This window comes from Sorex fumeus, unplaced genomic scaffold, assembly GCF_029834395.1.
Source record: "Sorex fumeus unplaced genomic scaffold, SorFum_2.1 ptg000041l, whole genome shotgun sequence".
Taxonomy (NCBI): Eukaryota; Metazoa; Chordata; class Mammalia; order Eulipotyphla; family Soricidae; genus Sorex; species Sorex fumeus.
This window is the reverse complement of record NW_026606098.1, coordinates 7,919,861-7,940,040: the sequence shown is the minus strand read 5'-3', so window position 1 is coordinate 7,940,040 and position 20,180 is coordinate 7,919,861. Positions and strand designations below refer to the sequence as shown.

The 20,180-nt window shown below is 63.2% G+C and overlaps 2 protein-coding genes across 2 annotated transcripts; one reads left to right on the top strand and one right to left on the bottom strand.

Moving 5' to 3' along the window:
* Positions 1-469: 469 nt before the first annotated feature.
* Positions 470-6,706, bottom strand: PGPEP1 (pyroglutamyl-peptidase I). Its single transcript, XM_056119435.1, has 5 exons — positions 6,583-6,706; positions 4,733-4,785; positions 2,337-2,453; positions 1,666-1,898; positions 470-775 (listed from the first exon to the last, which is right to left on the bottom strand). Exons 1-5 carry the CDS (start codon positions 6,614-6,616, stop codon positions 583-585), a joined length of 630 nt encoding a protein of 209 aa, XP_055975410.1. The 5' UTR covers positions 6,617-6,706; the 3' UTR covers positions 470-582.
* A 4,141-nt stretch (positions 6,707-10,847) lies between these two features.
* On the top strand, positions 10,848-14,609 carry LSM4 (LSM4 homolog, U6 small nuclear RNA and mRNA degradation associated). Its single transcript, XM_056119562.1, has 5 exons — positions 10,848-11,005; positions 12,320-12,361; positions 12,689-12,787; positions 13,535-13,718; positions 14,297-14,609. Exons 1-5 carry the CDS (start codon positions 11,003-11,005, stop codon positions 14,386-14,388), a joined length of 420 nt encoding a protein of 139 aa, XP_055975537.1. The 5' UTR covers positions 10,848-11,002; the 3' UTR covers positions 14,389-14,609.
* The last annotated feature ends 5,571 nt before the right edge of the window (positions 14,610-20,180 follow it).

The window sequence follows — 20,180 nt, the reverse complement described above, 5'->3', positions numbered from 1 at the left end:
CCCCACTGGGCCCCCTGGAGAGGACAGCCGGGATGGGACCCCCAACTTGGAGCCCTGGAAATCCAGCCAGACGCGGGCAGGTCCTCGGCTGTGAGCTGTTGGCACATCTTGCGAGACGAGACGGGTCATCGACCCGTTTGTTAGGTCGATGACAACAAAGTCTGTCCGGCCCCGGGGCGCCCCCATCTTGGTCCCAGCATGCAGAGCCAACGGGGGCGCCGTGCTGGCCCCGAGCTGGGTGCAGACGGGCATCTGGGCGGCGAAGCAGCAGCACCCAGAAAAGACACTTTCGTGGCTGGCGAGAGCCTGAATTTGAAGCCACGGGAATATAAATTACTCTGCCCAAGCTCACACTGTTGTTCCAGAAAGAGAATGGGAAAGGGGTGGGAGGGGGAGGAAGGCAGTCCTGCGCCCCACGAGGGCCCTTTCTGGGCTGCCCCAGCCACCCAGCCCCGTGGTTGCGGCCGAGGACGCTCTGCCAGGCTCCTGGGTGTGGGGGACATGTCCACTGCCTGGCCAGGGTGCCCAGCACACCACAAGTCTGCACGCTTGCCGGAGGTGCCGTGCTGCGGCCTGTGGCCCTCAGTGTGCGTGGTGGCAGCTGAGGGTGCCCTCCGCCTGCTCCAGCAGCAAAAGCATCTCCTCAATGATGACCTGCAGTGCCCGGCCCAGCTGGTCCGCGCTGTAGGGCTTGCCCAGGGGCGGCACGTGCACAAAGGCGGAGCGGCCGCGGCTCTGGTACAGAGACGTGTAGTAGGTGAAGTCACACAGGTACCTGTACCGCGGGGTGGGACCGTCAGTGCCAGGCACCCAGCCCAGGCTCCAGAGCTCTCCCACCGCCGCCTCCTCCCTCCCTGCCCAGAGAACCTCGGGGTGAATCCTGGGCCGCTGGTTCCATCCCCGGGAACAGTGCCTAGGCACTGCTCTGGGCTAATGGAAGGGCTGTGAATCGGGCATCGGTTGGGGGAGGGCTGCAGTGATAGCACAGCGGGGAGGGCGTTTGCCTTGCACGCGGCGACCCGGGTTCGATTCCCAGCATCCCATAGGGTCCCCCGAGCACCGCCAGGGGTAATTCCTGAGTGCAGAGCCAGGAGGAACCCCTGTGCATCACCAGGTGTGACCCAAAAAGCCAAAAAAAAATAGAATAAAAAGAGAGAATCGGGCTTCGGGAACCTTCTGACTGAGGCCGGGGAGAACGGGCAAGGAGGGCCTTGTGGTAACCCCAGTTCCACGACTGACACCACATCAGGACCCCCTGAGGAGAGCTGGGAGGAGCCCCCTGAGCACCTCCAGGTGTGGCCCCAAAACCAAAACCAAAGAGAGCAGGACCTGGGAATAGCCCCACGCTGGGGGTGAGCCCTCTTCTCCCCTGGCGGTGCTAGGGGACCCCAAAACTAGAAAACAGGCCACTGGGGCTGGAGCAATAGTCCAAGGGGAGGATACTTGACGCACAACGTGGCCGCCCAGGGTTTGATACCCGGCACCGCATAACCAGCGCCGAGGATAATCCCCGAGCACTGCCAGGTGCGGCTCCAAAGCTATAAAAACAGGAGAATTAGATAAAAAAAAAAAAAAAAAAAAAAACAAGGAAACAAACAGAGGCAGCGGGTCGGGGTGGGGGGGATGCTGGGGTGTCCGGGAGGAGCGCCAGGCACCAACCCCTACCTGCCGGCGTCCTGGGAGATGGTCACCGACACGTCCAGGCCCAGCCCGGTGACCCGCTGGCACACGGCATCCATGTCAATGATGGAGTCGATGCTCTCCGGGCCATCCTCCACGCAGCACTGCGAGCCGGGGCAGAAGAGGCAGTTGTCCAGGCCCCGGTAGCCCTTGTTGTGGCCGCACTTCTCCAGCGTGACTGTAGTGGCCATGCCAGAGACCCCCACGTGCACCACCAGCTGTGGGCAGACGGACAGGGCTGAGTGGGGACAGAAGGACAGACGGGCCTGCCAGGGAGAAGGCTAGGAATGGCCGGTTCGGATGTCCTGTGTCTGGGACAGACCCTGCAGTAGCTCTCACAGACGGGCGGGTCGAGGGAGCCAGACAAGAGGGTTTGTGGCACTTGGCGGTGGGCATGAGGCCAGGCCAACGTGAGGCCGGAGTGCCAGCGTCACCCGAGGGATCCTGGCGGCCCCCCGGTGTGCCTGGCGAGGGGATGGCGAAACGAACAAAAGGCCAGGTGCAAAGCAGAAGTGGGTGGTCCACATGGGGACCCGAGGCGCACGCCTGGATCCACCCATACCTGACGCAGAGCCGACGGGCCTGTCTTGCTCCGAGTGCAGTGTGTCTGCACAATCAGCGCCTAGCCAGGCGCATCCCCTCCCGGCCGCGCTCACCTGCGGGCTGTGCTTCTCCCACAGGGCAGGGATGAGCCGCTGCACTGTCTGGTACTCCACGGGGATCTCGTACACGTGCAGGTCCACGCTGTCCCCCAGCCCCAGCTTCTCCAGCTCCTGCCAGACAGAGCAGGCAGGTGGCTGCAGGGACCCAGGGACCCTGCGTGCACTCACCTCTGAGGTAGCGTCTGGAGTCGACCCAGAGGCCACCCAAGGGCCCTGGGGCTCCCAGCCAGGGACACTCCAAGGACTGGGCATCTCAGGTTTTGGTTTTTGATTTGGGGGCCACACCAGTGCTCAGGGGTCACTCCTGGCAGTGCTGGGGCCTGAGCCATGTTCGCCATGTGCGAGGCCAGCGCATCTTTAAATCCTACCACCTACCAACCCCTTTTGCTCCCTTTCAATTCCCCCCAATTGTCCCCCGCATCCCTGGCAGCTTTTTCTGGGACAGGAAGTCTGTGGAAAGGGATACGGAGCACAGGTAGAGTCAGGGAGATGAACAGGACTGGGTGTGGCCCCCACACTGCTGGGTTCCCCCTGGCACTGCTGGGTGTGGTGCCCCTCCCTCCCCCATGCATGCAGAACCTTCTAGAAGGGCTGTCTTGGTCCAAGCCTGCAGCACACAGGCCGGTCCCTTGTCCCCATGGGCACAGAGGACTCAGGGGCCGGAGGAGCTGAGGGCGCTGACCTCTTGGCCTGGTGCTCCTCTGCTCCCACAGGTCATCCCTCCAGAGGCCAGTGTGACCAGCCAGGAGCAGCTGCAGCGATGGGACACAGGCCAGGGGGGCCTCCACAGTGCAGCCCCCTCCCCGCCTACCTGCCAGCCCTGCCCGCAGCCTCTGACCATCCCTTGACCCAGCCACAAAGACCCCTTTGTCCCCAGCTAATAGCCTTGGCTGGCTCTGTCTGGGCTCCGCCTCCCGTCAGCGCCCTGCACCCCACAAAGTGAGGTCCTCACGGCCAGCCCCAGGCCTGCTGGCCACACCCTTCATGTTCTAAGTCAGGGGTGTTGGGCCCAGAGCCCTGGGGATGTGCTCTCCAAAATCTGTGGCCCTCCACTTGGCTCTCTCCCTCCTAGGGCCGCGCTGGGGGCCAGCACCATCTGGGGAAAAATGGAGGGGGACCACTGTATCCCCAGTGGCCCAATGGACAGTATGACTCGGAAGACAGGGAAGGAGACAGGGTGGCAGCTGGCTGGGGGTGGAACTTGCTCCTTGAGGATGGCAGGCAAACCCTACCTTCCTGGGGGATAAGCTGAAAGGTACCTTCTAGAAGGTGACAGAGAGGGAGTAGGGAGGGGAGAGATGTCTCCCCGTGGGGGCGGAGTCACTGGAGAGGGGCAGGACAACTTTCCAGATCTTGCCCCCTGTGCTCAGGGGTGCAGGCACATTGCGGGTGGGGTGGCGGAAGCCCAGATCTAGGGACTCCCCGAGAGGGATGCAGGGGTTTCCCCGAGGTGGTTTCATTGATTTTCCTCCCATTTAGATGCAGATGACGTCCTGGGCGCCGGAATCCAGACGGCGGCTTTGTGCAGAGTCTGGGGCACAAAGGCCGAACGCCGGACGCGCACAGCCTCTCTGTCTGCGGGAGGCAGGCGCGGGTGGGACGCTCCCAGCAGGGCCCGGCCGGGCGCCCCTGCAGGTGCACACGCGCAGGTGCGCGGCACCCCGCCCCTCCCGTGGCCGAGCTCGGGGAAGTGCCAGGGCTTTCCGCAGGACTGATTTATCTCTGGCACCTCTTTCTCATTGTTCCCCTGTCCGGCCCCTGCCCCCCCCTCCCCGTCTGACAAAGAAATGGGAAGGTCTCAGGGGCTGACCCAGCTCAGGACTGTGGGGGAAGAACCCCCCCTCCACAGACACACACACACACACGCCCTTTCCGCCCCAGCTGCTGCACGTCCATCCTGCCCATCCCTGCCTAATGGGCCAGGAGTCCTGCGAGATACTGTTCCTGGGGTTGCCTGGGTTCCAGCCCCCTCTTAGAGCCTCAGTCTCCCCATCTGAGCAGTGGGTATAAGCCTGGTGCACATGTGTGTCATCCATACTCCCGGGACAGGGCACTCACGACCTCTGCTAGAGCCACAACCCCATCCTGGTTTTTCGACTTTTATTCTTTTTTAAAAACTTTTTTTAAAAAAAGTTTTTAATATAGGTTTTGTTGTTGTTTGTTTTTAGTTTGGGGGCCACACCCAACTGTGCTCAGGGGTTACGCCTGGCTCTGTGCTCAAGGACCACTCCTGGCAGTGCTCTGGGGATCCTATAGAATGCTGGGATTGGACCCTGGGTGGGGGGGTGGCTCTGTGCAAGGCAAGAACCCTCCCGGCTGGCCCCTCACTCCTGCCCCTACCCCTACCCTGAGCCTCAGCCCCCAGACAGCCTCAGGCCCCCGACAGTTACCTGTACGGCAATCCAGCTGGCGTTCACTGTGTGCTCCCCAAAAGGGCCGAACCCTGAAAGTAACCAAAGGAAGAGTTGTCAGCCCACTCCTGTGTTTCCTCACCCTGCCAGGCTGATGTCTCTATGGTTCTGAGTTCCGGGGTGGCCCTCAGGACCTCCTGGAGCTGCCTCACCGCTGGATGGCATCTTTGGGGGCCACAACAGTGCCCAGGCCAGTCACAGGCCAGGCCTGCCCTATGGACAGCCCCAGATAGCAGCTGAGCATGTGCTGTGTCACCATGGAGGCCAGCCACGCAGTGAGGACGAGCCGGGCTAAAGCGCCAGCCCGGTGACCCGCCACGGGGTGACCTGCCATGGGGTGACCCTCCATGCTTCCCCCCTGCACACCCCACCCTGGACCCTACCACCCACCATGGTGGGCACAGGCTTGGCAAGACCCCAACATCTCCCCCCCCATTCCCAGGCAGTCCCTGAATACACCAAATATGGCCATCATCATCATCATCATCATCATCATCATCATCACAACAAAATAAGCAAATAAAGTCAGTCACAGTCCTCCCGTTGTTCATCAATTTGCTCGAGCAGGCCCAGTAACGTCTCCATCGTGAGACTTATTGTTACTGTGTTTGGCACATCGAATACGTCACTGGGAGCTTGCCAGGCTCTGCCGTGCGGGCGAGATACTCTCGGTAGCTTGCCGGGCTCTCCGAGGGGCGGAGGAATCGAACTTGGGTTGGCCATGTTGGCTGCGTGCAAGGCACATGCCCTACCGCTGTGCTATCGCTTCAGCCCAAGCAAATAAAGAAGTTAGTAAAAGGGCAGGAGTGATAGCACAGCTGGAAGGACACATGCTGACAATGGTTCGATCCCGATCCCAGCATCCCACATGATGCCCCGAGCACCTGCGTGCACAGCTGGCTGTGGTCCAGAGCAAACCAAGAAAAGGGTGCCCAGAGTTAAGGCGTCCGCTAAGTGGACATGGAGCCCAAGTGGCCCTGGGAGGTTTGGGGGATGTCTGGAGCCCCAGTGGGGTCCTCACTTCATCCTCCTGCCCCAGAGTCCCAGCTCAGCCACTTATGGGCAGGGTGCCTGGTGCAACAACCAGGACCAGCGGAATTTGAGTGTCAGCCTTCACCACACCTGTTAGGCAGGCGCGCTCCCGGCCTCCAGCCCTGCCCCCAGGGATCACAAAGGCAGCTGGACCCACCCCCGCCCCTCTGGACAGCACATCCCATCTCGGGACCAGGACGGGAGACCGGCGGGTGACGCCCACACGGCCCGAGTCCACTCTCCTCTGGGAGGAAGTTTAGGGGGGCCAGGGAGAGTCGTGAGGGAGGGACTGGGGAGAGGAGGTGTTGACTGAGTCTGTCCCAGAACAGTTGTGAGGGTCACAACGTGCCACACAGGGCCCAGACTTCCACGTCACTCTGCCACGGGGAGGCAGTTTCCCACGAAGGTAGATCTGGGAGTGCAGGGGAGCAGCGGCGGGCATTTCCTGACCCCCAACTCGGCCTTTGTCCCCTGGGGCGAGGGTGCGGACAGGCCGGACCCCGGGAGGGGCCCGAGGTCCGGGGCAAGGTCCGGTCTCCGCCGCCAGCAGCAGGTACCCGCGGGGAGGCGATGCCCTTTCGGGGAAAGGAGCGACTCCCAGAGTGGCCTGAGTGGCCAACTGGGCTCCGCGCCCCCGGCCCTGGGCACCCCCTGACACAGGAACATCGCGCCACCCCGCCCCCGTCTCCGCTTTCTCCGCCGCGCTGACCGAGCTGGGCTCCAGGTGACACGGCCCCAACCTGCGACGCTTCTGCCACCTGTCCCGCCGCCTCCGCCCGGCCCTTCCCCACGCCTACCCGTCACCACCACCGCCTTCCTGGGTTGCTCCATGGCACGCGCGGCGGCGACTCCGACCCGCTCCCGGCCCGACTGGCTCGTCCGCAGCCGCCGCCGCTGCCGCCGCTGCCGCCGCCCGGCCCCGCCCCCGCTGCCGGCCCCGCCCCGCCCGCCGGCCCCGCCCCCGACACGCCCCGCCCCGTGCTGGGTTTGAGCGCCCGCCCCGCCCCCACCCTCCTGGACGCATGCGCCCCGCCGGGCTCCTCCTCCTGCTAGCTGGCTCTGAGCATGCGCGCTGCCATAGAGTCCCGCCCCACGGAGGGCCACACCCAGGCCCTATCCCCAAGACGGGCTCCACCTCCCGCGCCCAGAACCCAGACTCGACTCTCACCACTTCCTGAATCCGGCTCTGGCCGCCCCAGCCTCAGCTACTCCGCCTGCAGGACCAGGCACTGAGCCCCGGAGGGTACGGCCGTTGCACCATTTCGTCGGCCAGCACTGGGACCGTTCTTTATGCAAACCGCGTGGTCCTGTATTTTGGGGACCACGCTTCCCTTCAGCAAGACTCTTCATGATCCGGTTTTTGTTTTGTTTTGGGTCACACCCGGCGACGCTCAGGGCTTACTCCAGGTTCTGCACTCAGGAATTACCCCTGGCAGAGATCAGGGGACCATATGGGATGCTGGGGATCGAGCCCAGTGTGGCCGAGTGCCCCACAAGCGCCCTACCCGATTTATTGTGGCTCCAGCCCCTCACCCGGTTTTACAGATGGAGGGAGAAGCAGGCCCAGAAGACCCTTTATCCCAAGGGTCACAGGGGCCAGGAGGCTGAGGGAAGCATGGAACCAATGGCGCCTCAATCTTCGTTCCTGTGTTGCTTATAGACCTGCCTTCGGGACGTCCCCTCCCCAACCCCTGTGGGGCTGCCATCTCCTGGATTTCAGCACCCACCCGGTCTGGGAGCCTTCCTCATCTGGTATCAGGCCTGCTTTCCTGGCCTCGGGGATTACGGCCCAGGGATGAGTCTCTGTGCCGTGGTGTCCCTTCAAACACCAAGCCGAGGTTCAAGCAACATCCTCAGGAGCAGTGCTGAGCTCTGCACGTGGCTGTTTTGGTTTGGGGGACACACCCACCTGTGTTCAGGGCTTACTCCTGGCTCTGTGCTCAGGGATAACTCCTGGTGAGGCTTGAGGGACCATGTGGGATGCCAAAGGGCTCAACATATACAAGGCAGATGCCCTACTTGCTGTGCTATCTCTTGGGCCCTGGACTCAGCACTTAGTCTGCTGATGCTCAGGCTCCAGACCAGCCAGTGTACTGAGGAAGGTGATCCTTGGACTTGGGACAGTGGGGCCTATCAGCCCAAGGCATTGCCTTGGATGCCACTCCTTGCCCAGCCTTGGACCCGAAGTCACACTACCAAGGCCGTTTGGTGTGTATCAGCTTCAGATAGAAATCTCCCAAGGAGAGCTGCCGAAAAGGCAGTGAGCAACCCGGCCAGCGGGGACAGTAGGCATAGGGGAGACAGGTCTGGTATTCCCCAGTGCCACTTCAGGACTGATGCTGCTGAGTAAAAGAACAGGGCACTGGGCTGGAGTGATAGCACAGCGGGTAGGGCGTTTGCCTTGCGCACGGCTGACCCGTGTTCAATTCCCAGCAAACCATATGGTCCCCTGCACACCACCAGGAGTAATTCCTGAGTGCATGAACCAGGAGTAACCCCTGTGCATCGCTGGGTGTGACCCAAAAAAGCAAAAAACAAAAAAACAGGGCACTGCTCAGGATTCAGCCTCAGGCTGAGATTGCCTGGATGGAAAGGGTGGGTGTATTGGCCAGTTTGACTGCAACCTTGCCAGCAGTGGGTTTCATGTTGTTTTGTTTAGAGGAAGGAAGGACATTTTGTTGTTGTTTGATGCACCTGCTGTTTCTACGTTGGGTTTCCATTGTCAGAAACACCACTGAAACTGCACGGAGCAGTAGTCCAGTGGAGAGGGTGTTTGTTTTGCATGTGGCCTACCTGGGTTCGATTCCCAGCATCCCATATGGTCCCCGAGCACCGCCAGGGAACCTGAGTGCATGAGCCAGGAGTAACCCCTGAGCATTGCCGGTGTGACCCAAAAAGCCAAAATAATAATAATAATAATAGTAAACTTCACTGTTAGGAAAAATAGTGATGCAAAGGATAGAAAAGAATAAAGTCTTATAAAGTCCACCTGGATCCAGGGGTAAACCAGGCAGGGCTCTGCCCTGGAGAGGGTGATACCAGCTCTGTAATTCCAGCAGCAAACCAGGGGACGCCTCCAACTGGGGAAGGAGCGGAGGGTAAGAGGAACAGGAGGAGGTGGAACCAGATACAAAACCTCAAATTCTGGCCCCTGCATACCCTCACATTTTTGCTCCTACAGGTCAGAGTCTCAGCATGTAAATCACATGCTGATGGCGGCAAGAGGCAGGGTGAGGTGCTGAAGAGCAAAGTACAAGAGGGGCCATGGAGGATGAGGCGCAGGGATGCAGGAGCACAAGTTCTACCTTTGGCCTGGGTCAGAGTCCCATCTCCACATGGCACAGACAACAAAGCGCCTCTTCCAGGGCACCGCAGTATCTCGGGGTTCGAATCCTGTTCATTTCCACCTAGCAGACAGATCCTGACTGCCCTGGGTTTACTGCTCTCAATTTAACCACCTCCGCTTCACAAGCTCTTCTTTTTTTTTTTTTTTTTTTACTTTTTGGGTTTGCACCCTGCGATGCACAGGGGTTACTCCTGGCTCTGCTCTCAGGAATCACTCCTGGCAGTGCTCAGGGGAGCAAATGGGATGCTGGGAATCGAACCCGGGTCAGCCGCGGGCAAGGCAAACGCCCTACCTGTGGTGCTTTGGCTCCAGCCCCGTTTAACAATCACTGATGCCCGCGGGGCTCCTCTCCAATCCTACAGTAAACAGAAAGCTGCAGTGACAGCTGTTGGCCACACGGGGTCACCCAAACCGAGTTTTTAAGGATGAAGAGGCGTTTGCCTGGCAAATTCCTTCTTCAGAATAACGTAGAAAAGTCATCAGCATCGCCATGTTGATGCTGGAACATCTCTTCCTCCCCACCCCCCGTTTCTGTTCTTGACATTCTGTGGCCTTTACCGTTGCAAACAGATTTGGGTAGGTTCCCCTGCCCCTCCAACACTGCCTGCAAACTAAACACCCCCAAAGCAGCCTAACACCACAGCAGATGTGACAGCCAAAAGAAAGACATGGATGGCGACAGGAGCCCCCAAGGCAGGTCATTCAGGGGCTGGGACACGGGTTTTGGGGGTTCAGGATAGGAAAGCTCGCCAATCGCTGAGTGAAGCTGAGGGGCCTGGGTCAGGTGACCCGCCCCTTGGCATCCCCAGAACGGATGGCCGGCCTGTCGGTGTCCCCAGAGGAAGCAACCTGGCCAGCTTGGGATGATGTTCAGGAGGATGCCAGAATTAAGAACCATGTCCCAAGCTTAGTAGCCCTAGGTTTGTGCGGTACGAGTGGGTTCAAGTGCTTCTTCTTTGTTGGTTTTTTTTTTTGTCTTTTTGGGTCACACTGGCGATGCTCAGGGGTTACTCCTAGTGGTGTTCAGGGCACTATACGGGATGCCGGAGATTGACCCTGGGTCGGCGACGTGCAAAGCAAACATCTTACCAGGTGTACTATTGCTCCTTCCTCCAAATTCTTTTGTTTTTTGGGGGGTCACACCCAGTGATGTACAGGGGTTACTCCTGGCTCTGCACTCAGGAATTACTCCTGCCGGTGCTCAGGGGACCATATGGGTTGCTGGGAATCGAACCCGGGTTGGCCGCGTTCAAGGCAAACGTCCTACCCACTGTACTATCACTCCAGCCCCTTCAATTGCCTCTTAACTCCTCTGGTCCGCACCGCAAATTTCCAGAGCACGGCATCATCAAGCCCGTTTCAAAAGGGGTAAACTGAGGCTCAGAAGTGTACAGCCAGGAGTCCATCCTCTCAAGAGGCAGGAGTCGGGTTCGGACAACAAAAGGAGCATCCAAAGACAGGATGGTCAAATGCAACATCAAGGCACGTCGCAAGAACCTGAGAAGATATGTCTGCAATTCAGACAACGACAACTTTTGCACCGAGCGTGGATCGCGGCTCAGAGTAGCACACGTACGCATGCGCCTTTACCCACAAGTCCCCGTTGTCGGCGTGAGTTGCCCTGCCCCCTTTTGCAGCACTCTTCGCGACACTTTACGGCTCTCCGGAGAGAACTCGGGCCGCCTGCTCCTCGTGCCTAGCGGGCTCCACCTTGCCCCGCGTGGATTGGTTACTCGTCGCTTCTACCTCGCGCTGATTGGCTGACATCGCTGCCATTCCAGTTCAGCCTAGTGGCGCGCGGCGGGGCGCTTCCCGGCGGGAGCGGCGGTGGCGGAAGTAGCGGCGGGCGAGCTTGGTGCCCCGCCGACACCATGGTGAGGGCAGGGACCCGGCGCGGTCGGGGAGCCGGCCGGGCGCTGGGCGAGGCCTCCTGTGCCAGAGTTTCCCAGCTTGCCGGTCTCAGGGACCGATGTGTGGACCGCATCCTGCGGCCAGTCCTGCGGCCTGGCCTTTACGGTCTCCAACTTTGCAGATGGGGAAACTGAGGCCAGAGCTCGGGGGATGCGGCTGGGGTATGGGAAAGGGCTCCCGAGGCCTCTTGCCTCGTCCACCTGCTGCGGCTGCGGCAGGAGACGGTCCCGCTCACGTCGAGACAGGGTGGGGCGGTTCCAGGCCCGTCGAGCCCCCAGCCTGCCTCTGGGGCATCTCCTAGACCCGAAACCCAGCGCAGATGGGCTCGGGGGTGTCCCAGGCGCTCCTGGGGGGATCCTGGCTGAGCGCCTGCAGCCCCCACAACGCGCAGCCCCATTCCGCGGCGCAGAGACTTGGGAGTCCCCAAGGCACGCGCGGGCCAGGGCCGGACGGCTGAGTTGGCCTGCAGAGGCCAGAAGGCTCAGAACACGCTTTGCAGGGGACCCAGGTGGCAACCTCCCGGGTGCCCCAGGCTGGGTGGAGGAGCCCCAGGCCACCTGGGACGAGTCTCCCGCGGCTGTCCGGCTGGCTTCCCGCTTTCCCAGTGTCGAGTTCTGGGGGACCCTGCGCCCTATCTGGGCACAGTTTGGGGGTGTGGATGAGAGTAAATGCCGTGCGGAGGAGACTCCGCCACCATGGGGCGCTATTGTCCCCACACAGGGCGCATCCTGTCCAACAGGAGCCTGTGTCCTCTCAGGCTGGCTGGGGGACAGCATAGACAGGCCGATTACAGGGCCGTCTGGTGGACAGATGAGGGCTGGACATTGCTGCCCAGCTGTCCATCACTGCTTGGTGGGTACAGCCACGGGGCCTCCAGGACCACTGAAGAATTAACAGGCCCTGGTGTGGGGCTCCCCTGAATCACCAAGAGCAAGTTTTGCCCTGGAGCGGCAGTGACCTCTGCCCCACAGGAAAGGCGGGTGCTGTGCCCCTGGGCACCCCACACCCCAGCTCATTCTGGGGCAGGTCAGGACCCTCCCTGGCTCTTTTCCAGAGTCATGGTGGGGTCCCTCGTGGCCGCCAGGGTTGGGGAACGCACGGGAGCACTGTAACCTGTCCAGCGACCAAACTGGGTCAGTGCGGGGCCTTAGGTCGCGCTCCTCAGGCCCCAACTGCTGTGAGTTGGGAGCCCCTGCGGGCAGCGAGGAGCCAAGTGGGGCTTTGGGGTGTCCTGGCGACTGCACGGTACTTACTGTCCATATCTTCGTGTCCCCCAGCTTCCCCTGTCACTGCTGAAGACGGCCCAGAACCACCCCATGGTGAGTGGCCCCCGGCCTTGCTGTGCCAGGTCAGGTGCTGCCCCCCGACTGGACCCTTCCACAGTGGGCAGGCTGGGGGCACGTGTGAGTACAGATGAGCCACCTGAGTGCCACCGGGCGAGCACCCTTGCTCTGTGCCAGAACCTTCCAGCCCCAGAGGAGGCCGGTGGTTACTGTCTCGGAGGACCGTGTCCCTTGGGTCCTTCTCACGGGAGAGCTTCCCCCTGCTGACAGGCATTTGGGTGGTCTCTGGGGCCTCCCAGGGGGCTCTGCTAGCTTCGAGGGAAGGGACAGGTCACCAGCCCTGAAGACGACCTTTCCCTCCAGTTGGTGGAGCTGAAAAATGGGGAGACGTACAATGGACACCTGGTGAGCTGTGACAACTGGATGAACATCAACCTGCGGGAAGTGATCTGCACGTCCAGGGTGAGCGGGGCAGCCGGCTGCGGGGGCGGGCCAGGCCGCCTGGAGGCAGGGCCACTGGGCACCTTTTGGGTCAGTGCGGCCATGGGGTGAGGAGCTTTTCCCACACCAAGGCATGGACCCTTTGTCCAGGCCAGCCTGCAGAGCCCTGGGGAGACTGGCCTGGCCACCATGCCGGGTCCTGGAGGGTCACCAGGGGATTCCTGTTTCCCACAGACAGCCCCCGGCGCAGCCACAGGGACTGGGTCCTCGGTGGTTCAGACTTGGGGTGGGAGGTGTCCCAAGGGTCAACTCTCCTTGGCTTCCGGTGGGCTTGGGCCTACACCTGCACATTCCAGAGGAGTTCCTGGAACATTCCACTGAGGGTCAGCTCCCCTGAGGGCTGGCCACACCAGGGCTGGGGTCGCGGCGGGGGGTGGGGTACTGGTGTGAGCTGGGCCAGGACAGGCAGGGCACGTTCAAGTCCTGCGGGACAGTGTGGCCAGGATGGGTCTGGATCTTGGTCCCGGGGGGCTTTGACCGCTGAGTTCTGTGGAAACCCACCCTGACTGGCTGGGGGTGGGGCTGAGTGGCCAGAGTGCCCTAAATGGGCCACGTGGGGGTCCCCCCATCTCGAACTCCTGGCAGAGTGCTCTTGATTGAAGGTGGAACCAGGCGCCGGAGAGAGTTCTGGAAAGTTGGTTCAGGTGGGCTGGGAGCATGGTGCAGGTGAGGGGTACTGTGCCCTCACCCCCCCAAGCTCTCCTGTAGGATGGGGACAAGTTCTGGCGGATGCCTGAGTGCTACATCCGGGGCAGCACCATCAAGTACCTGCGGATCCCGGACGAGATCATCGACATGGTGAAGGAGGAGGTGGTGGCCAAGGGCCGCGGGCGCGGTGGCCTGCAGCAGCAGAAGCAGCAGAAGGGGCGCGGCCTGGGGGGCACCGGGCGAGGTGGGTCACCTGGGGACATTCACCCTCTGGCTGGGCTGAGTCTCCTGGGGGATGGATGGGGTGGGCCCGGGGGCGGGGTGAGCCCTGGGACCTCGGGGGTTGCTCTGAGCCTCCGCCCTCTTGCTCTCTGGGTCTGCCCAAGTCATGTGTATCACTTGGCACAGCCCCGAACCTCAGTTTCCCCTTTGCGGAGGGGCCCTTCTCTGACACGTGCCCCTCTGAGGAAGTGGGGCACCCACCTCCCTCCTGGCTGGTCTATTTTGAGTACCCCTCCCCTGTCCGAGCCATCTCTCTCCAGAAGCTGCGTGCCCCGCACTGCCCTTTCCCAGGGGGCCCCCAGGCCTGCCTCCTGGGGTTGTCAGGTGTGGGTGGCACCTCCTCCCCCCCACCCCAGCCCCTAGGCCTTACCCTTCCCTACCTCCTAGAGTGTTCCTGTGCCTCTCAGGCCCCTGTGCACCCCACCTGTTCTTGTCCCTCCCCAACCTCGGGACATTGTACCACACCCCTCCCTTTTCCCGAAGGTCAGCTGCGTCCCGGGGAAATCCTGCGCCCGCCCCAGCATCTCTTTTGTCCCACAGGTGTGTTCGGTGGCCGGGGCCGTGGCAGCATCACGGGCACTGGCCGAGGGCAGCCTGAGAAGAAGCCGGGCCGGCAGGCGGGCAAGCAGTGAGCCTAGGCCAGGCCACGTGCTGTGGCCCGCCGTTCTGGGGGTGTCGCAGTGGACTCTGGTGTGCCCTGGGTTTGAGGCGGGCCCTCGGGCTGGATCCAGGGCACAGGGGCGGCCCACGGCTCGGTGTTGGATGAGACACGGACCCAGAATCGCCTCTTCCAAGCGCGTGGGGGATTGTGTGCCCCGAAGCTTCCCAGGATGTAGCTGGTCCCCAGCCCCCCACACCCTTTCTGTGCTGTTAAGAGAAATAAACCCTTAGCCCAGAGGACCCATGTCCTTCCCCAGCTCAGACCTGGCCTTCGGGATGTGGTGCATGGGTGGCAGGGGGTCGCTGCTGATGCTTGGAGGCGTGGTGGGCCGGCCCAGGCCCTCCTGGCCAAGGGTGCCAGGGCTGAGCCCCAGGTGACCCCCAAACCCTGGATGCCAGTGGCGCCCCTGGTGTGTGACTGGGCCGTTCCGCAGGTTCCTTCCTGCATTACTGCCCTCATAGGGTGCTGCTGCCCAGCCTGGCAGGTGTTGTGGGGCAGGGCTGGGCCTTGGAGAGCCTGGGGTACAGATGCTGGTGTCTGGGGGCAGCGGCCCTTCCACCCGCCAGCTGGGGCCACACCTGGCCAACCCCTTCTGTGAACTGACACGGACACAGTGAGGGCGGGGGGGGACAGCTGTCCAGCTGTGGCCAAGGAGGCTTGAGACAAGGTTGGGGAGGGTCGTTGACTCAGAAAGTTCTGGAAGACACCAAAACCAGTGGGGGAATAGGTGAAGATGCAGCTGAGACCCAGGACTGCTGGCCCAGGTGTGCAAGCCCCTCCCCAAGTCTCCCCACCCTGCCTGGCCAGGCCTCAGCTGGCAGGCAGCCAAGTCGCCACCCAGCGAGGCCTGCCTGGATGGGGGCGCCCCCACCCTGACGCCTCCCTGGAGAACCCCCTTCTGGCTAGGCCTGAGGTGACTGATGCCGCCCCCCACCCTCCGCTGGACAGGCAGAAACTCCCGTTCGGCAAACATTTCAGTGCCTAAAAATACTCCTGCCTCTGCGCCCAGTAAACCTGGCGTGTCCTGCAGACAACAGCTGGGGCCTTTGTCACTTGGCAGTTTGGGGGCAAGCTCTCACCCAGTGGTGCTCAAGGGGCCCTAGGGGGGGAGTCAGACTCAGGGCCTGGGTCCCTGCCCCAGACCCCTCTTCTACTGGTGGTAACCGTGGGGCAGAAGCCCCTCCTCCAGGCTGGGGGACCCTGCAGAAGCTGTGAGCGTCTGTCCCTGGCACCTCAGTTCCCTGACCTTAGGTCTGGGCACGACCGTGCCCGCAGCCACTGCTGGAAGTATGGGAGCAGGTGTGGCCCGGACACCCTTCCCCATCCCCTGTGGTTACTGGGGATCACATGGCCGCCCCCCCCTCTGGTGCCCATTGTAAATGCATCAAGGGGCCCCAAGGGAGTGCTCAGAAGTAGAGGACATGCGGGAGCTACAGTCATTGGCCCAGTGGTGCTGGGGTGACCACGTCGTTGGGAGCTATGGGTCCACCCACAGGCGCTACAGCACTCCACACCCCGAAACTCAGGGTCTGCAGGGCGACCCCCACCCCCTGGGCTGGTGAATGAATGGGGCAGCAGTGCAGCTGTGGGAGCAGGCGGCGTGGAAGGGGCTGGAGGGACAGTTTGGCGGAGACACATCACAGAGGGCCCCCAGAGCCCTCCCTGAGCACCCACACCACCCAGCAGCAGGTTCCCCTTCAAGGCAGAGGGCACTGGACTGGGAGGGCCTGCCCACAGGGGAGGGGAGGGGGCCCAGACCAGCCGCCCACCAGGACACCACAGGGCGGAGCCTGCCGTGAGCACAAGGATGGCTGCCGGGTACCAGATGCTTCTACCTGCCTCAGCCTGAGTCAGTGTTGCCATGGCAACTTGGCCCTGCCGGATGCTTCGTGGCCGCCCCGTCACCACAGCCCCCGTCACTGCCGCGGCCGCCTCCTGGCCCAGAGCACAGGTCAGCTATTTTTACTCCGCTGATGCCCACTTTCCCCAGGGCCCCCTCGGGCCCATTTCCTGTGCCAGCCCCTGTCTTTGCAGTGCTCCAGCGGAGCCAGGGCTGAGTTGGGGCTCAGATAGATGGTGGGATCCGTGCCTGCTGGGAAACGTGGGTGAGGTGGGAAACTGAGGAAGGGAGAGCCACCTGGGCTGGGTAGGGCCTGCAGCACTGTGGTTCTGAGCTGTCCCTCGCCAGTCGAGGTGTCCCCTTATCCCCCATGATGCTGCCCCAGGCCTTGGCACACAGCCTCGCTCCTAACTCAGAACCACCCTTCTGTTCCCTAAGCATGTTTGGAGTCCACATCCCCTTTCCCAAAGGGGCCCCAAACCCTCTGCTGCCTTTACCCCTGAACTCTGCACTGCCAGAACTCTCTGGCCCATTTTTCTCATTTCCTTGCCAAGAACTTGGGCCCTGTGCAGAGCCTCGGTTAACCCAGTGGGAGAGGAGCACGGTGAGGGGGCAGAGAAGGCCCAGGCCGTGAGACCATCCTTCTGGGCCGTGTCCATGGACCGTGCCTCCCAGAGCACCCAGGGCCACAGGCACCCCCATGTCCCTCCACGACTCCCTCACCTCTGGGGCTAGACGGGGCACCAGGACCCCCTCGGCTGGGCCTTCTCTGTAGACCCCTCCCTCGTGGCCCCCTACACATTCATCAGACATCCTAAACCCGGGGGCAAGTCAGTGAACTCCGGTTGCCCAACAAGTGGGTGAGGAAGGGGTTAACCTCGCCAGGCCCCCTCCACTCCTCTCAGATCTGTATTTAATTAGCGGGGGGAGGGGTATAGGGGGCGCCCCAAAGCCTGGGTTCCAGCCCCACCCCCACTCCTCAGCCCCATTCCGCCAGCGCCAAACTCCAAATTCCCCGGGCCGCCGAGAGCAGCTCCACCTCCGAGTGCGGCGGGGGAAACTGAGTCCCACGCAGTCGTGGCGCCGCCGCGCCTCCCAGGACACAGGTCGGGCGCCCAGAACTTGTTGGGGGTTGGATTGCGCGCGGCCAGACGACCCTCGGGGCCGCGGGGGCCACACAGAGCCCTCCTGGCCCCGGAGGCGGGCCCCGCCGCGTCCCCGCCGGGCCTGACGTCCCGCTGACGCCACCGGCCCCGCGCGCGCTTAACCCCGGCGCCGCCGCAGCGCGCAGGGGGCTCCGACGGCCCCAGCGTGCCCCCCCCACGCCAGCCTCGAGGCCCGGCCTGCGCGCCCCTCCGGCCCGAGTGGCCGCGCCGGCCACCCCGTCCCTGACCCGCCGACCGGGCGTGTCCGGAGCGCGCCCGCGGGCCCTGGCCTGGGGTGCCAAGGGGGGCACGTGGGGCCCAAGGCCGGTTCCCGCAGTCGGTTCTGTCCAGGCCCAGGCTCTTCCCTCTATCTGCGGCCCGACGGCATCGACCGAACCCCACGCCCAGCCCCCCTCTGCGCCCTCCCTGCCCCCACCCCATTCCCGGGGCGGGGGAGGGGACCTGCAGGCCCCGCCCTGCCCCAGGGGAAGTGAGAGTGGGGGGCCCTTCCCCCGCATCCTCTCCACTTCCTCCCGGGGAGACGGCAGCGGGGTCAGCGGGGGGGGGGGGGGGGGGAGGCGGCCCGCCGGCGAGGAAGCTGGGGTAGCAGCCCCGGCTCCAAGGGGGTCGCCGCCCCCACCCTCCCGAGGCAGCTGGGCTGGCTTCTGTGCCAGCGAGAAGGGGCGGCCCCCAAACCTTCTTCCTCCTTGGGGCCCCCTGCTAACTAGCCAGGACTCTGGCACCCCGCAGCCCCCTGATCTTCCCACATCCGGGGAGATGTGGCGCCCCAGACCCACCCTGCCCCTCCGCCTCTGCCGGCACCTGGACCCCACCTGCTCGCAGCGGCGGGTGCCAGAGAATCGCCCGGATTCTCTCCCGCGTTCATTGTTTCACCCCGGGCCCTGCCCCAGCTCCTTCACCCCTTAATCCCCACACTCGCCCCTGCCCCCACCTCAGGGTCCTGAGCCGAGAGCTGTGGGTGGGGACAGCCCCAACACCCCGGCACAGAAGTGGGACCTTCCGCGGAACTGCGGGGCCCTGAGCTGTCCTGGGGGCCCCGCCTTGAAGCCTCGGTTTCTTCCCGGGAAGTGGGCAGGCCAGCACCAGGCCCTGGAGAGTGCGGGCAGCCACGGCCCCCCTCGCGGCCCCCACCAGTCCGGGCTGGGCTCATCCCTGGCTGAGGATTCCATGGGCCGATGCAAGGGAGGGGGCCCAAGTCTGCAGGACGGGACTAAGTTCAGTACCCACACGGGAGGGGGATAAGTCAGCACCCAGCCCAGGAGCGAGCACCACCTGGTGTGCACCCCCCTTGTTTTTTCCTACTCCCAGCTCTGCCTGGGCGCTGGGGTCCCTCAGGGTCCAGGCCTGGCGGGTGTCCCACGCGAGGAGTGTCTGGGGTTTTTACTCATTCCGTTTTGTTTTTCCCTTGGTTTTGGGCCACACCCCTCCGTCCTCAGGGATCACTCCTGGCACCGCGCAGGACACCCTGTGCGGTTCTGGGTCCAAGCCCGGTTGCGAGCGATGCACATTCTCCTGACCCATCTTTCTAGCACTGCTCATTCCATTTTCCGGGGGGGTTTCTTCTATTCCTCCATTCGTGGTGAGGCTTCGAACTAGAGGCGGTGGTCCTGACTGCCTGGGCCTCACCAGGACGGAGCCCACCAGTCGGCTTTCCACCAGGAGACCTTGGCCCTGGCCTCCACAGTCTGGCAGAAATTACCTCTGAGCTTCAAAAGTCAGTCCTGGGGGGAGGGAAGGTGTGTGTGTGTGTGTGTGTGTGTGTGTGTGTGTGTGTGTGTGTGTGGGAAGGGGTGTGTGTGTGTGTGTGTGTGTATGTGTGTGGTCTGTCAGTCAATCAACAAACACAACCCGGGTCAGCGGCTCTTCCGGGTCCAAGGGAGCCCAGCCGGGACCTTTCGAGGTGTCCCTCAGGTTCCAGCGCCGCTGAGGGCCAGGGGGGCGGGTGCGCAGCGGCCCCGAGTGGGCCCAGACACCTGCAGGGGCGAGACGCGGCGGGGCGGCCGCGCGGAAGCGGGGCGGGAGGGCAGGGGAGGGAAGGGGCCGCCGCCTGCCCGGTAACCTGATCCTCAGGAATGCGCCGGCCCAGACGCGCCCCCGGCCCTAGCCAGCGCCCCTCCCCCGGCCGCCCCTTGGCGCCCTGCCGGGACGGGGGTGGGTGGAACCGGCCCCCTGTGTCCCCCCACCCCCCGCGCTAGCCGCCAGCCCCGGGACACCTTCGGCCCAGACCCGCGCGGTCTGAAGTCCTGCGGGAAAGGTCGGGGCCGCCCATCTGCTCTCACCCGGGGGTCCCCGTCGCCCCCTTTTCAGCGCGTGCTCCTTTTTTGATGGGTACCTTGTTCTGGTGGGGGCCGCGCTGGGGCAGGGGTGGGCGTGCACTGGGAGAGCTTGCGCCCGCCCCTCCGGCCCACTCCCCCTTTCCTTCCCTCTTCTCGTTTTCAGTCTCATCCAGGCCACTGGAGGTTTCTGGCCTTTCCAAGGGGAGGTGCGCAGCGGGGACCGCGAGACCACCCCCCCCACCCCTGCATTGGGGCGGTTTAGAGGGGCGAAGCCGGACCTGCTCTGCAGGGTGGGGACCTGGTGTGTGGTCGGGCCAGAGGGCGCGCCCTGTTTATTTGTTTTAATTATTGTGCTCATGTCCTCTCTGAGCCAGTGACGTCTGGGCAGCGGGAAAATCGGCCAAATGCCGAGTCCCAGGCCCGACCCACTGCCGCCTCCTTCCTGTCCCATCTGTCACTCCCACTGCCCTTGGCGAAAGCA

Coding starts and splice junctions, on each gene's coding strand:
- LSM4 (XM_056119562.1), top strand. Junction 12,788..13,534: donor AAGTGATCTGCACGTCCAGG/GTGAGCGGGGCA, acceptor GCTCTCCTGTAG/GATGGGGACAAGTTCTGGCG. Junction 13,719..14,296: donor CCTGGGGGGCACCGGGCGAG/GTGGGTCACCTG, acceptor TTTGTCCCACAG/GTGTGTTCGGTGGCCGGGGC.
- PGPEP1 (XM_056119435.1), bottom strand. CDS start 6,616: ATGGAGCAACCCAGGAAGGCGGTGGTGGTGACGG. Junction 2,454..4,732: donor CCAGCTGGATTGCCGTACAG/GTAACTGTCGGG, acceptor TCTGTCTGGCAG/GAGCTGGAGAAGCTGGGGCT. Junction 1,899..2,336: donor GGGAGAAGCACAGCCCGCAG/GTGAGCGCGGCC, acceptor GTCTGCCCACAG/CTGGTGGTGCACGTGGGGGT.